Here is a 15,977-nt window from a genome sequence, read left to right on the forward strand (position 1 = left end):
CCCCTCCAGCACTCAGCCTTCAGCTGTCAGGGAGGAATCCACTGGCTGCTGTGTGTCTGTGTGTTTGCATCATGTCCCTGTCCTCTCTGCACCAGCTGGACAATGTTCAAATGTGATGTTATGTAATTTTAACCAGCTCCTCTCTGAGATCTGAGGTGGAACCTGTAGTTGGCTGCTGAGGTGCTGGGCCTCCACGCTGGTCAGGTTCAGCAGGGACTTGGATGGCGGGCCGCACTGTGTGGGGGTGTTTAAGTGACACCTGCTCTGTAATTTATTCATTTCCCTCCATCACCACAGCCTGGCAGCAAACAGCCTCCACATGTTATTTACTCTGTGGATCTACATCCACGTGAGAGGCTGTTTTCTGTTTTCTGTGTGATTTTCAGCAGAAAGACAAAGGGGTCATGCTCCACTATAAGCTGAGACTGCCATCTAGTGGTTGTGAGAAGAGGGTTCTGTGTACAAAACAATGACATTAAATAACGAGAATAATTTCCCATCAGACTCAAAATGCCTGCAGGCTATTGTAGTGAAATCAAATGAATGTATGTTATATCAATTCTGATTCTTGACTAAATTGAGTCATGTGCCAACATTGGCTTGAGAGCTTTAGATTTTATTTTAGGAGCCATTTCATGAGTTTGATATTTATTTTTGCATCTATATTTGGAGCAGTTGGGGGCACTAAGCGCCAGACCAGGTAGGATTTAGAATAAAGGTAGCAGTTGGACAATGGACTTTTTAATTGCCTGAGTATAATCAACCTGAACTGGGGCATCAGTGGCTTTTCATTATAAGTTTATTTTGATGGGAAAATGTTTTTTTAACAGTCACTACCAAATCAAAATGTGAGACAGGCTAACAGCCCAGTAGATCTCTCTCCAGGACATCTGTACTTTTATTTAAATATCATATCAATATGATTAAAATATGAAATATACTTGGTGTTTTATTTTGCTTAACATCTTCAGAACTAAAAAGTTTGGGTTCAGCTCACAAAACTCCTGTTCCACCACTAAGGTAAAACCAACAATATTCATACTCCAAGAATACACATTCATATGTGCCTGGTTGTTGTATCAACATGAACTAAGATACAGGCATTTAATTGTTTTTGCATTGCATGATGAAAATAGTTTCCCTTTCAGATCTGAATTGTTCACTGCTGTTATACTTCAGGGTATAAATATGAACAGAGACTTGGGTTCCATTTCACCTGTTCATTATATTATTTAACTTATATCAGTTAATACATATTCTTTAGCTTCATAATTCTCAAAAATATAAACTATATCACTGCTGCAATCAGCAAAGTGTTTGAACAGAAAACCAGAAAGCTCAGGATGTGCTGTTCGGTCCTGATGGACATGATTCTGCAGAAACCATGTCCAACAGGACAGACAGCTGACTGTCTCAGTAGAGGTGTACGTTATAAGCATTTACTCCAACTATGTTCAAAGATTTATTCACAAGTAGAGAACATGTAATTAATCTACTACGTTTTACCAAATAGACACAGAAAAGAGGAGAAGAAACAGATGGAAAATTGAGCAGGAACATTTATTTAGTGAAAACTGTTCACTTCTTTGCTGCCACCTTCTGGAGCTTCTTCACCTCATGCTTGATGATCTTGTTCCTCTGCAGAAAACAAGAACAACACTCAGTAACTGCTGCAGGATTAACACACATGAAGTGTCACTGGTTGTAAAGGAAAATGAAATAACTTAATTTGTCTGCCACACAGTGAGCAGTGAAAATGGCCCCAGGCTATTACAAATACTGGCCCAGTGGCACAATTACAGTAAAACTATGTGAGCCATCAGTTTTTGTATTAGTTGTTTGGCCAGCTCTCTGATCACATTCCACACAGCTTTAAAAGTGTAACAGCCTCTCACACAGGGCAAGTTCAACAATAGAGAGGGTTTACTATAGAGAGCTGTCTTCAATAAACCAACCATGGTCAACTGTGTGAATTTGAACAAATTAAAATTTTTATATTCAACTATAAGGGTGTAACAATTTACAACAGTGTTGTTGTAAACCAATTAATTTGTCCATGTGGGATATTTAGATTTTTGCAATAGTGATAAAACTCAGCTTTTGTACTAAACCACCAGAACTTGGGTTCGGTTATTTGGCTGATTTGCTTAACAGACAACGTGTTTCTCTTGCACTTACCATTCTCTTGGCCTTCATCACCTTGTAGCGGTCAAAGTCAGACATTTTGGCCCTCTGCAAAGAAAACCAGGGAAATAGAGTCAGTCATTTCAGTGAGTAACATTTTTTAAGCTCTGGACACATTTAATTACACAGGAAATGAATGTCTGTGGAAATGGTACGAAGCATTGTTACAACAATACTGAATCTGCCAAACAGTTCATATACATTTTCACTTTATTTCAAGTATCATACAAAACAAGATAACCAGCATGTGTTAGGATGAATATGATGATTATCAAAGACAGTAACAACGACAAATATGTCTTATCTCAAATGGCTTTTAGTTAGAGAGGAGGGTTCCTCCAATTAATAAAATGTTAAGATGTTGTGAGTTTTTACTGTCATCAAAAAAAAGGCCAGAAGCCACCAGGGCCAGTCAACTCAAGTCCAGTAATATATAATGATTGATAACTAACAAAAATACTTGTAAAACAGACCATTATTTCCTTCAGAACGAGGAATTAGTGATTAAACACACCAGCATGTGTGAGGAATAATAACAGCAAATCCACAGTCTAGCCATTGACACTTAAGTGATAAAAGGTGACAAGTTTCCAATCTAGCAGATAAAACACCAGATTTTGGGGTTTGTTCTCTTCATCCAGTGAGAAACACCACCCAACAGCTCAGGTGACTCATTCAGGTGAGATGAGGAACATGGCTTCACAGAGCCATTCCAAACGTAATCACCATTAGCGATGATACCGTAACATTTTCAGAAGAGCATGAGAAACATGGCCTTTACCTTCTGTCTTGCCTCGATCTTCTTGGCCCAGTTGCTTTGTTCCCACTTCTCGTTGACTTGGGCCTTCTCCCAGGCTCTCCTCACAAACTTCTGACGGGCACTGTGAAACACAACATACAGTGAGATCTAGTACTGAAAGCATGTGACAACGTTTCACTGTGAGTTTACACCAAAAAACAATATAGATGTAGCTGGCTCTAGGTAAGATCATATTAACACAACATGAACTACATAGATATGTTGTATTCAATGTTTATCACACTGGACACATACCAAGTGCAAATCTACAATTGAATACAGATTACACCTCTGAAGCTGTGCCTCAGATGGTTCTCTAATGAACACTAGTATTTCAACTGTATACATATTTTTACAGACTTTAAAGTTATATGCATAAAGCTTGGTAGATCCACAGACACAGGCTTTCAGAGATTGTCTTAGTTTTTCTATCTCATCCTATCGTCCACTCTAAAACAACATGTTAAAGGATAACACAGAAAAGCTGATCAGGTACATTCTGACCCTCCGTGACACCACGTGCAGGGTTTTGGCGATGTGATCACAGCTCCTGCTCACCTGTGAGGTACTTTGATGACGTAGTCTGTGAGCTGCATGCACTTGAAGGGCATAGCTTGCCTCTTCACCCCTGTGCAGGGACCATCAACGAGAGCCTGGAAAACACAGCGCACAGACAAAACACAATCATGATCAAGACCCAAAAGAAAAAGCTGACAATGATCGAGTAACTGTGCTTCAGGGGGCTCACCCTATTTTGATCGATGACATCAACGATGGCCACCAGCTTGCCAGCATGGGGTCCGAAAGAGAGGTAGGCGACACGGCCGATCTCGACGAAGCGCTTAAACACCTGAGAAAGGAGAGCGGACATGAGAGATGATCACAAACTGAGGCTGGCGGACACAAACCTGCATGTCAGTACGGAGGCCGGGGAGCTAGCCTGCGCTGTAGCACTGAACTAGCTAGCATTAACTAGCATACGTCCCTGCTAACAACTACACGAAACAGGGCTATCCAGAACAACAGGTATAAAGTACATTTAGATAAAACTCATTCGCACGCGCATGATTTAAGTCTGTGTTGTGGAGACAAACCGAGACACACGGTTTGTTTCACCGGGCTGTTCTCGGCCCTCTCAGCCCGACGGACCACGTTGCAGTGCGGGTGAGAACCGACATCTCAACAAACGCTCATTTAAAGGCTAAACCGTGTGTTACCATATCAAACACTCGACAAATATGTGAATGGGTGTGTTAATAACTCATGCGACTCGTTTTGCTCCAGTGAAACCAGCGATAGGAGAAGAAATTCATCTTGAAAATGCCAAAACCCTCATGGCGCACTCACCATGATGGCAGTCCGGGAGCAGAAAGGACGTCAGCGCTTCCGCCTGACGCACATACAGCTTCCGCTGATCCTGTACGCATGCGCAGTCTGACGGGTTTATATCGCTGCATGAGTATCAGAGTAAAGACTGTAAATAAAATAAACCATAGACTGTAAATAAAGTAAACTATAGACTGTAAATAAAGTAAACTATAGACTGTAAATAAAGTAAACTATAGACTGTAAATAAAATAAACCATAGACTGTAAATAAAGTAAACTATAGACTGTAAATAAAGTAAACTATAGACTGTAAATAAAATAAACCATAGACTGTAAATAAAGTAAACTATAGACTGTAAATAAAGTAAACTATAGACTGTAAATAAAGTAAACCATAGACTGTAAATAAAGTAAACTATAGACTGTAAATAAAATAAACCATAGACTGTAAATAAAGTAAACTATAGACTGTAAATAAAGTAAACTATAGACTGTAAATAAAGTAAACCATAGACTGTAAATAAAGTAAACTATAGACTGTAAATAAAATAAACCATAGACTGTAAATAAAGTAAAGCAGCATTAAAATACTATCTATAATGTTCAGAAGCTGCTGACAAAGTTTAATAAGAAGCGACAGATATACAGTTATATATATATATATTCAGATATATTTTATGATTTCTGGCACTAAATTCATTTGTCAACGTTTTAATTTTCAAACATTATAGCAGTTCTTTTTATTAATATTAGTATTATTATGCACCGAGATGAAAAAGTATCACATTCTCCTGTTTCCATCAATAATACAATCCAAGAGAGATTAGATTACTTCCCATAAAGTATTTTTGCACTCTTTCAGTTTGCACTACTCTTATCCTATCCACCATGTGCCTTATGACTGCATACTATGTTGTACTGTGTACTATGTTGTATAAGTACTTAAAATGTTGCATACTTATATGTTCTATCTATTTATATGTGTAGACCTGGCCCGTCTATGTCCTGTACATATGGGAGAACTGACAATAAAGTTGAATTTGACTAATACTATGACTCGATCCAAAACATGATGACTTCAATCTGTGCTGCAATCTGTACACATATATTGTATCATAACTAGGATGAATTCATGTTTTAGAGGATATGATAACTTATTTATCTGCACCACTGCACTTTCCATAAAGGCACATAATGTAAAAGTTTTGATGTATTTGAAGTTTATTACATATGTACGCAACACATTCAAGTTTTTGTTATATAGGAAGATACAGAAACAGCAACTTCTTATATTTAAGAAGTTGAAAATATCACTTTCTGCCACATGTGAATGATAAGGCGATTATCACGAGCTAATTTTGTGCACATTGACTGTATGACGGATTCACCACTAGATGGCAGCACAACTATGTAACGTTCAAAGATGCTATTATCAAGAACTGTCAAACTTCATATTTGATCCATTATCCGTTATCTATAGGGTCGCTAGGGGGGTGGAGCATTTCCCAGCTGACATGGAGTGAGAGGTAGGGAAAAGTTGGACGGCCGTCAGCAAGTCAATGGAGATAATAAAGAGACAGATCCAGCAAAATGAATTCATTTCTCTCTTCACAATCTGATTTGATTGGGCTTTGGAAATATTGTATATCATAAGTAGTGAAACAATATCCTGGCTCTTTTGTTGTGGCCCCTCTGTCTGACTTCATTGGAGTTTTACGCCACCTTCACCTCTTGACAGGCCACACGGCTTCTCTGACTCCAAACAAAGACAGGAAACACACTGTGGTCTGCAGAATAGGTTACCCTCACTTAAAGAAAAGTCAAGAATGAGAGTTAGATCGGAAGAGCATTTAATTCACATTCCTCTGAAATTTGGTAATCACTTAGGGGAAATACACTTTCTGCAAAACCGCGGAAAGAAAAGAACATTGAAATGAGTGCTTTTTGTTTGGCTAACTGGTCAGAGAACCTCAGGCATGAAAAATCCTGATTCGTTTTACTGTCTAATGTCTGATATCCATCACTTCATTAAAGCCAATTGTCGTCAAACACATTTTTCATTGTGTAGGCCGCTCTGTACTTGTGTTGTTTTCCTTGCCACGGAGGTCGTTGTTAATCAGAAGTCTTGAGAACCAAACAAAATGCCATTCTTCGGGAAGGCTTTACTCTGGTGAGTGATGGAAAATGTGATTTATTTTCAGCTGCTACGTCACAGTCGCTTTGTCTGGCTTTTCCTGTGGCCCTCTCCCCAATAACATGTTTGTTTTCAGGTCTATATTTGTGTAGCCAACTGCTACCGGCGGGGGAAATCCTGTCTGACCTTTCTGATGAAAACACTGGCCCCTAGTGACGTGCAGGAGACTGAATTTTTCTTTAAACTGTATGTTTTCATGCCTCTAATCTTTGTTTGAACAGACAATCCTCAGTATCTGACAGAAATATAAAGAAGCCTGGAAGCAGAGGCCATGGCAGGACATGCATACATCCTTTACTGTGAGAACACACACACCCACACATATAGTGTGCACATTATTGATGACTGCTGCATCACACTCGCGTGCGCACACATACAAACACACACAGATGGTTGCAGTTAGGCTGTAATATTTTTCGCTGAAGTTGCCCTTGGTGTTTCATGTCTGGAAAATCTGAGTCATGCTCGTTTGACAAATCATCTCTGATCTAATGTAGGCTTTGTTTAATCACCCTATAACGCATTAGACCATGTTTGTTAGTGAAACAGATGCTCAGATAAATAAAACACGTCGTCATCATGGAACTCACACAGGGTGCACACACGGTAGGATTAATTGGCCAGTGCCCACTAATTCTATAACAATCTTAACAAACATGTGCATTGTGCAAGTCAAGTGATTCTCAAAGTTTCAAGTTTGTGGAGGGAATTTAAACCAGAGGAGATGACTGTGGAACTGCAGGGAAACACAACAGTCCTTTTTGTGGGACTGTTGACTGCATGTGTACCCCATCCAAAACATTCAACACAAGACTTCCTTAGGTTCCCACCAGTTCACACGCAAAGTTTGAAGTTGATTCCCAGGAAATGATGCTGCACTTCTGGCCTTCTTGTGGACCGGACAAAATGGATGTGGGCCTTAAGTGGCCCATGTGGTAAATGGTGAATATGGTCCAAATAACAAAAAAACAAATTCAGACCACCTTTGGGAAATGCAGTTGGTTGACATGTAGTATTTCTATGGCTTACTTGTGGCCCAGATCTGGCAAACAGGAGCAGAGCGCCCAAGTGTCATCATTCCACACAGTACGCTGGCTGGATGAAACAGTGGTGCTGAGCTGTGCTAACTATTTATATAGATTCACAATTACCGAGAGACACTAGTGATGTATCACGCTTCTCACCTAATTTCTGGAAAGAGAGCATTTATATAGACCTGAGTTCATTTCACAAAATGTGGAAATATCTTTGTATAGAGTGACACATGTATGAAATAAACAGTGACTAAATACCCTGACCACTCCATGACCATGATTTCTGAGACGTTCTTATAATTTTATTATTATTATTTAAAAAAAGAATGTCTTGAATTTCTATTTTTCTGTCCCTTCAGATGAGCGTTAGTCAGTGGGTTGGTGGATTGTGTTACTATCGTGTACGGGGCTCTAATGCTAAGCTCTTCTGACCACCCAATCAACACTATGTTTGTTTGGGTGTAAACACACCAGAGAACAAGCTGAGAACTGTGTTTTGAGAAAAATAGTAGCAAAGTAAGCTATTTGCTTTTGGGACATGTTGAAACAGGCCAAAGCTTGGTACACACATAACAAAAGCTTTTGTGAATGAGTATTTTGTGTGTGTGTGCGTGTGTGTGTGTGGTACTGTTGCGTTTGTCTGCAACCACTGATCCAGACTGCCAGGCAGTCCCATGCAGACCAGGCAGCAGCACAGCAGGGTGTTGTGCCACCGGGCCACCACTTCCCATCATGCTGTTCAGTGTGGCCAGTTCTGAATAAGTGACTCAGCAAGCCCTTGACGGACATTTTTATGTCACTGGTCTTACACAAAGAAAGGAAAGTAACACAATGCTCCCTGTGGGGTGTGTTTGTGTGTGTGTGTGTGTGTGATGCAAGGCTTTCCTTTCCAATCACACTCCATTTTTACAATCATTAATGAAGACCGAGTGTGTGTTGTGTATTTGACTTATTGCGTGTGTATTCTGTCCTCATGCCGCCACATGCCATTCTCACACTTATTCACTCTGGCATCACAAAGACACAGATGAAGTTTGATTTCCTGAGAAAAATCCTTTTTTCCTTTTTCATGCGTCACGGTTGGTCAGCCTTCCCTTTAGGGCCGACTCCATTCTGGTCACAGGGATAAACCGAAATAAAAAAGAACAATGTGGGTGTGGCTGTACGGCAGGGAGTGGGAAGATTTTTTCCTCTCTGGAACATAAACCTGACGCGAAATATTTTATAAAGTGTTGCTGCTTTAAAATACAGCAAGCTAAAGAGAGGGCAGTGCAGGTTTTATATAACAGGCCATATACAGAGAAAATGGGCCCCAGCCTTAGTGAAGCTGTCATCTGCTGGAGTAGTAAAACAATGGGAGTGAAGGGTGAGAGATAACAGAGCACTACCCCTGCTGTGATAATAACACCGTGTGATGGCTATATTTAGGCACTCACTTTGCCAGAATTGCCTTGGTGCGCGCATGTGTGTGTGTGTGTGTGTGTGTGTGTGTGTGTGTGTGTGTGTGTGTGTCACAGCTATGCAGTGACACAACAGCTCATAATTTAACCTCACAGTATAATCACTTTCAAATGCACTTCTGACTGCAGCCCCCCTTTTCCCTTGCAACAGAAAGTTATGCTGTCAAATTAAAACCATAGCTGTGTTGTTTTACTTTACAGCAAGTCATTAATTTGTGTATGTGTCCCTTTTAAATCCATCCTCGTATAATATATTATATGATCTTTACTATGAGGTGTCCTCAGCATTTCACGTGAAATAGAGGGTGGCTACGCTGTTGCTGTCTTCCCTATCAGGCACACACACACACACACACACACACACACACACACACACACACACACACACACACACACACACTTGAAATTTGACCTTTTCATAAACGGACATTGCAGCCTTTCTCCTGCACTCTCGGGCCGAAGCACACGACTTATTAAACTTGCACCAGAGCTCGCTACCAAAGACCACCAGTAAAAACAGCTCAGGCCTGGACAGCAGAATAAGGTCTTTTCACTGGATTTTTTTTTTTACTCATGTTTGAGGCCAGCTGATGCATTTACAGGAGGTGTGATAAGGCTTCCCTCCTTTGCCGTCTTATGAGCTCCATACACCCTATTTCCTGCTCTCTGGTTAATTTTCATGTTAATGCAAGCATGGTCATCTCATAAATAATATTCATAATTTGTGGTTAAAAAAAAAATGCCTGAAGCGTAACATAAGAGCCTTTTTTTTCTCAAAATAAATGTCCTCTGCCTCTTTCATGCTTTGACTGTGGGGGAGGGACACATGTTATGCATCCTCTGCACCACTTCGGAACCTCTGACCACAACCAACATACAGATGTAACAGGATGCTCTTTGGATTTTAATTGTCCGATCTCCTTTTTCCATCTCTGTTTATTCAGACAGAGCCAAATAACCAAATCCTCCAGTCAGTTGAGTATATAAATGAAGCCCATACACAGAAATATGTCAGCATAACCTTGAGGTAGGGAGTTATTCTATCTGTTATTACTAATAAATATAATAACAGATAGGCTAAAATATGGAAATATGTATGACAAAAATGTCCCACAACACTCCCATGGAGTACAACAGCAAAAAGGGGAGACGTGAGGTGGAATAAAATTTTACAATTTACTGATGTTGATTGATAGAAGGTGAGTACGTATTGTCCCATTAATAACAGAAATGAATGGAGAATAAAATCTACTGTGCCTATATCATTAGTACATGCAGTTTAATAAAACACCTGTATGTGCATGTGCAGGGATTTCAATTAGCATTTAAATCTTTCCAACCTTTTGTTAGCTCATAAATGTTTATAACCATAAATAGTTTTTTTGTCAGCTGAAGTATTTGTTCCAAGCCTAACTTTGTATTCAGTAGTTTTGTATAAACGGTATTAAAAAATGCACAACATTCATTTTTCTGAAGGATGGTTTCTGTCATTTTGGGTAGTTCTCATCACACTCATGTATGTTCAAATGTTAATTTGTCTGGTAAGTTTGGTTTTAATTAATTATTTGATCCTGTAAAAACGAGGAGAAATGTCATGATTGGTTTCATGGGAGGGAGGGAGGGAGTGGAGATACGTCCGCAATCTTTATATACAGTCTATATGGTCTAAATCTGCAGATATGCTTTTTTACAGCTCGAGGCAGTGCACAGTATCACCTTGTAAAGTTGTTAATGTGAATGCTAGCTGCTAACATTGTCTGAGCTTTCTCTTCGACTTCTTTTGCTTCCCAGAATGTTATGTTGTGTAGTTAAAGTTGCATCATATGAATAAACCAAAAAACCTTTTTGCACCCAAAAACAGGGAAAAAGCTTACAGCAGGTTTATTCAGCCTGAAGACAATATCACAAATAATCATAAACCATATGTTGTGAGGTTGCACTGAGGGAAGAAACCAATGTAAAAGCAGTGTTTGAATTCCAGAGGGACTCATTTAATAATAAACTGAATGCTTTTTGCTTGCTGGTTAATTATTTTAACCCATTTATGTTTTTATGCTTTATTGTGCGTTATTGTAACCTTAGAGTAAATTTATGTTTGAATAAATAAAGCTTCTGAGGGCATGTGAAGGTGAGGAGTGACAGGCCATATGTCCTGTACATATCCTCACGGCTTCACTCCTTTCCTGTCAGCATAATATGTTTTCTCTCCACTGAGTGGGCCAGAGTGTTCCCTGTCCTGTTTCTATTGGCCGAGAGCCAGGGCTTTTGAAGACATCATGACGAGATAAGCCAATCAGGGTGGCCAGGGTAACCTCAGGGTTATCAGTGCTACTGTTTACCTAACCCAGTTCTCCAAACACATCCAACACGTGCAGACGTCTGTGCACGTTGGCAGCTGTAGCTCACTTTTTGAGGAGTATTTTGTTGTTATTATAAGAAACGAACCATCAAGGGAACATAGGTATAACAGGATGTCCAAGCTATTAGACACTGATTTACACACATAACACACACACACACACACACACACACACACACACTTTCTTATGCATGCTGCTCCCCTCCTCCCTTATTTTTCAGATTCTGGACAGATGTGTCAGGATTTGAGCCAGTTCCAGAGATACTAGAAGTTCAGACACAGCCCTGCAGAACAGACTCACACACACACACACACACACACACACACACACACACACACACACACACACACACACACACACACACACACACACACACACACACAGGGAGAGACATACACCCCCCTTCCTTTTCCTGTTGAATTTTGTTCCCACTGTTCTGAGAAAAATGAGGCTTGACTTTTATGAGGGAATGTTCTGGTCTCTGGTCTTTGTCAGCAGGGTTTGGTACTGGTCGTCCTGCCATGGTCGTCCGGCACAAAGTCATATGTTGCATCACACTCTCTGGGTTCGCTCCTGTTTGACCTTTCCCTTTCACCTTTGACGGGAAGCCCAGCTGTGCTCAGCCCAAATAATAATTTGAATTTCTCTGAAAGTTGTGTTACTGTGCACCATGACCACCTCATAGTCAAGGTGTGTGTCATTCCTGGTGAGATTGTCTGCACCCACCCACCCACCTGCCCTTTGCTCTGGAGCCCCATAATCTCGGAAAGGCCGATGGCTTCTTCAATATTTCACTACTCCAAGGAAGTAACTGCCACCAAAAATGACTGAGATCGTTGTTGTAGCTGAAAGAATTAGATGTGCACATAAGCAGGCAACATGTTCATGTTAGCTTGTGCACTAGATGTCAGTGTTTTACACAGGGAAGCTTCCTCTGTGCATCTCTGCAAAATAACTGTGCTCGCTGTACAGTTCAGGAGCTCACACAGACGCCACAAGCATAAGCACAGTGATGATCACACTTTAAATGAGGAATTGCATGTTAAGTTATAGTTGGAAAGACATCTTGTTGAAATTGAGATTTTAAACTAGAAAAGGAATCAGAGAGCTGTAACTTGAATCTAGTATAAAGTGATGTCGCTGATCTGAAGTGGTTGTTGGAGATTAAGCGGCTCAAAAAGCTTTTGGCCTCTTGCTCTCACAGTTTATCTTTGTGCTGCAGAGCTCACAAATCACCCTCAGTCCAGCTTGGCCGGCGTTCAGCATCGAGACTCCAAGTCGCTGGCTGACGCATGTACAGTGCACTCACCCTCTGCAAGTTTAAGTGATTAACCTTTTCGATTGACTTCACCATCTGAAGCAGTTAGAACCTCAGATATCTGTTTAGTTTATCTCTGATTCCTCTTCTCCGTGCTGCCAGAGCCATTTGTGTTTCTGTGTATTGTTTAATGGATGTGGAGCTCAGCCTTGACCTAAACAAATGTGGTTTCGATTCTGGCAGTGTTGCTATTAATATCCAGTCAGGCTTTTGGCAGCAGACAGCTGATACTTAAAGAGGGAGACAGGGCATGATGGGAGGGAGCTGCCTGTCCGCCTGGTGCACGGGGGAAAATCTTTGCATAACCTAAGAATACTTTGCTCTAATCCGTTTCACAGTAGTTTAATATATCAGGAATCTGCAATTACACAGCCACATTGCCAGTGGCATGGAGTGTTTTAAGCCACAGTTGGGGTTGATAAGCTTTTAATGGAGAGTAGTATCTTTGCTTACAAGTCTCCAGGGAGTGTGTAGTCTTGTGTAAACTCCAGGAAAGTGTTGGTTTTTGTCGGTATCATTCAGTGGGTAATGATTTCAGGATGTAATCCAGATGGACATTCATGGTCTAAAAATTTAAACACTTAAAGACAAGTATGGAAGATTAATACAGAAAATGAACTTTTGTTTATCAGTCCTAAAATACTTGTGTTTGTTGTATTTCTCTTACACTTTTAATGCCAGCCCCATTTTCAGCATTCATTTGCCCTGCTCATAATGAAAATCCCTGGTACCTGGACAGACTCAGTTTCTGAGGTGCAATGCAAACATTCCAAGTGATTTAGCCGAGGCAAAATTAAATTCCTTAAATGATTATTGCTCAAGTCTTTTTTTTTTCTTCCTTCCTTCTGCTGTGCTCATAAAAGAAAAGACTTGCAGGTGCAGGAAGAACATTCCTCTATCGTGCTATCGCCATTGAAATGGGAGTTGTGCCTCCTGCTTTCTCAGTGCTCTATTCCTGTAGCTTGCGGAGCCAGAGCCATATGGAAGGCTGGCATTCCACCACATGGCGATCCAACCCAAACATCTGCCTGGCAACGGCAGAGTCCTCCTCGCTGAGACAAAACACAGGCCAGCTCTGTGCGATACCTTTACAAATGATTATTCTGTTTGATTGGGAATAGCTGATGTGTGCTGCTTTTGAGAGATGAGATGTGAGGTTGGAAATATATTTCTGTCTCAATGTTGCATGAAGCAGGAGTGGATGTTTCACTTCACCCAGCCTTCACTCAGTTAACCTAACCTCCAACCTCAAATCAACCTTCACCCAGTTCACCCAGCCCTCTCCACAGGCTGCAGGAAGATAAGAATGGAATAATATGGCCTCACCTACACATTTGTCAGAGATCCTGGAATCCCCAGACGTGTGTATTCAAGTCACTTGACTTGGACTTGACTTCGACTTCAGTACTGATTAGAGACTTGGTCAAAGCAAAGAAGACTTGGAATTCCACTTTTGGTTTCCAACACAGTGTCTCAATCACCACCTGGTGGCTGGTGCAGTATACATCATTAACCCTGCCTCCCCCATGTTAGTGGATGTGATATGGAACAAACTGAAAAGTCAAAGTACAAGTCAAAAGAATTTTGATCAAAGATGGTTTCTGTCATTTTAGGGAGTTTTTATCACTGATGTTTTACTTAGTTTGGTTTTTATTAGTTACTTGATGCTTGTATAAATAAGGCGAAACATCATGATTCAAATGGAAAATGGCAGCGTTGATATCCAAGATATTTCAACTTCATTTCTGGATCAGCTTATTGTTTGGGTTCTACAGCCTACACTCTTATTGTTTTCAGCCACTCTCCCATTCCCCATCAGTGTTTCAGGCTACTACTGTATTTCCAGCAAACAAGCTCTGATATGGTGATAGTGTCGGCTACCTGACCACAGGCAACACCTACGTTTGGAGTAGACTATAAAAAAATACAAAACCGAGGGAGTCTGGTGAGTGTGAGAAGAGTTTATCATTCTAGAAATTAAATCTGCACCAGTGAATTTACACAGTGGTAAAGCACATGAATGTTCTGCAAAAGTGGTGTTGAGCCTTTAATGCTTACTATTACAGTTTACTTATTTTAAATGTACCTCTCTGTCAAGGGTAGCTAAAGATTGTGCATTGTGTAGACGTGTACAGTTTTCCAAATGTGTTGGTGCAACTGTAGAGGCTCAGTGGCACTGACGTACCAGGCAGCCAGAATGAAAAGAATGTTCTGTTATTAGTGGAAAAGCTCCTATTATGTGGATTAATCTACAGCTTCGACTTTGATCTCCTGACTCACTCTAAGCGACTTTGGTGGGGAGCTGGGGCCAGCGCACATTTCAGACACATACACGCCGAATGCACATGCTGTAACTAATGTCCACGATGAGTCACATAATCCTGGTTGAAAACGAAATTAGGCTCTTTCAAAACAAGTCAAAATAATCTGTCCAATGTCTCGGTGTTCAGTTCATTTAGTTATTCAACAAAAATGTTGGATAATACTATTGAGCAAATAGCCCCTCACCAAAGTATCAGGAAAGAAAAGGTCCTTTGTTAAAATAAAACAATTAAAATGTACTTGTCTGTGTGTGTGTGTGTGCATATCACATTATTGAGACTTTTCTTAGGGGGAAAAAATCCAGTCCCTATAATGTCAATTATTACATTTTAAGGTGAAGACATGTTTTAAGATTAGGTTAACGTGAAATTTAGGTTATGGAGAGTGTGTGCGAGAGTGTCTCTCTGTGTGTGTGTGTGTGTGTGTGTGTGTGTGTGTGTGTGTGTTTTCAAGATTTTTCTCGGCACCAAAAGGAACAAAAAATCTCTGATTCCCACCGCAGCGTTCCAAGCTCTTAATAAGATTTAAGTTTGTAATGTAGATGCCTAATCATATCCCGATCCCATGTTGAGGCAAAAGACAGAAAAAACATTTTGTGACTAATTTAGATTTAATGATTACCAAGGTGTTAAAGGATTAACGGTGCTTGAAAATACTGTACAACAACAGCCCATGTAACCATAGTTATAAGACAGCAGCGATGACCAGAGGACTCCTTTGTTTTTGGAAACAATGAATACATCTAAATCAGAATCTTACTTTTTAGACTATAATTTAGAGAAGTTTAAAGTTCTCCTCTCTCCTCTGTACAACATAAACTCTGAAAGAGAAAGCTGTGAATGTAATCAGCAGATAAAAGATTAAAGAAGTGTACTTGTATCAGTTACTTTATCATAAATGAGTTGAAATGGTATAAATGTCCAATACAGAGTGAATCACATAAGGGTAGACTTTATGATGACAACCAAGGAAACTGTA

The 15,977-nt window shown here is 40.2% G+C and overlaps 1 protein-coding gene across 1 annotated transcript; it reads right to left on the reverse strand.

Annotated features, from left to right (window-relative positions):
* Nucleotides 1-1,541: 1,541 nt before the first annotated feature.
* rpl14 (ribosomal protein L14) lies at nt 1,542-4,448 on the reverse strand. The gene is made up of 6 exons (XM_020090976.1): nt 4,331-4,448; nt 3,732-3,833; nt 3,542-3,636; nt 2,966-3,065; nt 2,179-2,232; nt 1,542-1,638 (listed from the first exon to the last, which is right to left on the reverse strand). Exons 1-6 carry the CDS (start codon nt 4,331-4,333, stop codon nt 1,579-1,581), a joined length of 414 nt encoding a protein of 137 aa, XP_019946535.1. The 5' UTR covers nt 4,334-4,448; the 3' UTR covers nt 1,542-1,578.
* Nucleotides 4,449-15,977: the final 11,529 nt, after the last annotated feature.

The sequence above is a fragment of the Paralichthys olivaceus genome, chromosome 20 (genome assembly GCF_024713975.1).
Source record: "Paralichthys olivaceus isolate ysfri-2021 chromosome 20, ASM2471397v2, whole genome shotgun sequence".
NCBI lineage: Eukaryota > Metazoa > Chordata > Actinopteri > Pleuronectiformes > Paralichthyidae > Paralichthys > Paralichthys olivaceus.

What these genes read in the sequence shown, in the direction of transcription:
- rpl14 (XM_020090976.1), bottom strand. An exon ending in ATGTCATCGATCAAAATAGG is followed by an intron (nt 3,637 to 3,731) that starts GTGAGCCCCCTG and finishes TGTGTTTTCCAG; the next exon opens with GCTCTCGTTGATGGTCCCTG. An exon ending in TGATGAAGGCCAAGAGAATG is followed by an intron (nt 1,639 to 2,178) that starts GTAAGTGCAAGA and finishes TGTTTTCTGCAG; the next exon opens with AGGAACAAGATCATCAAGCA.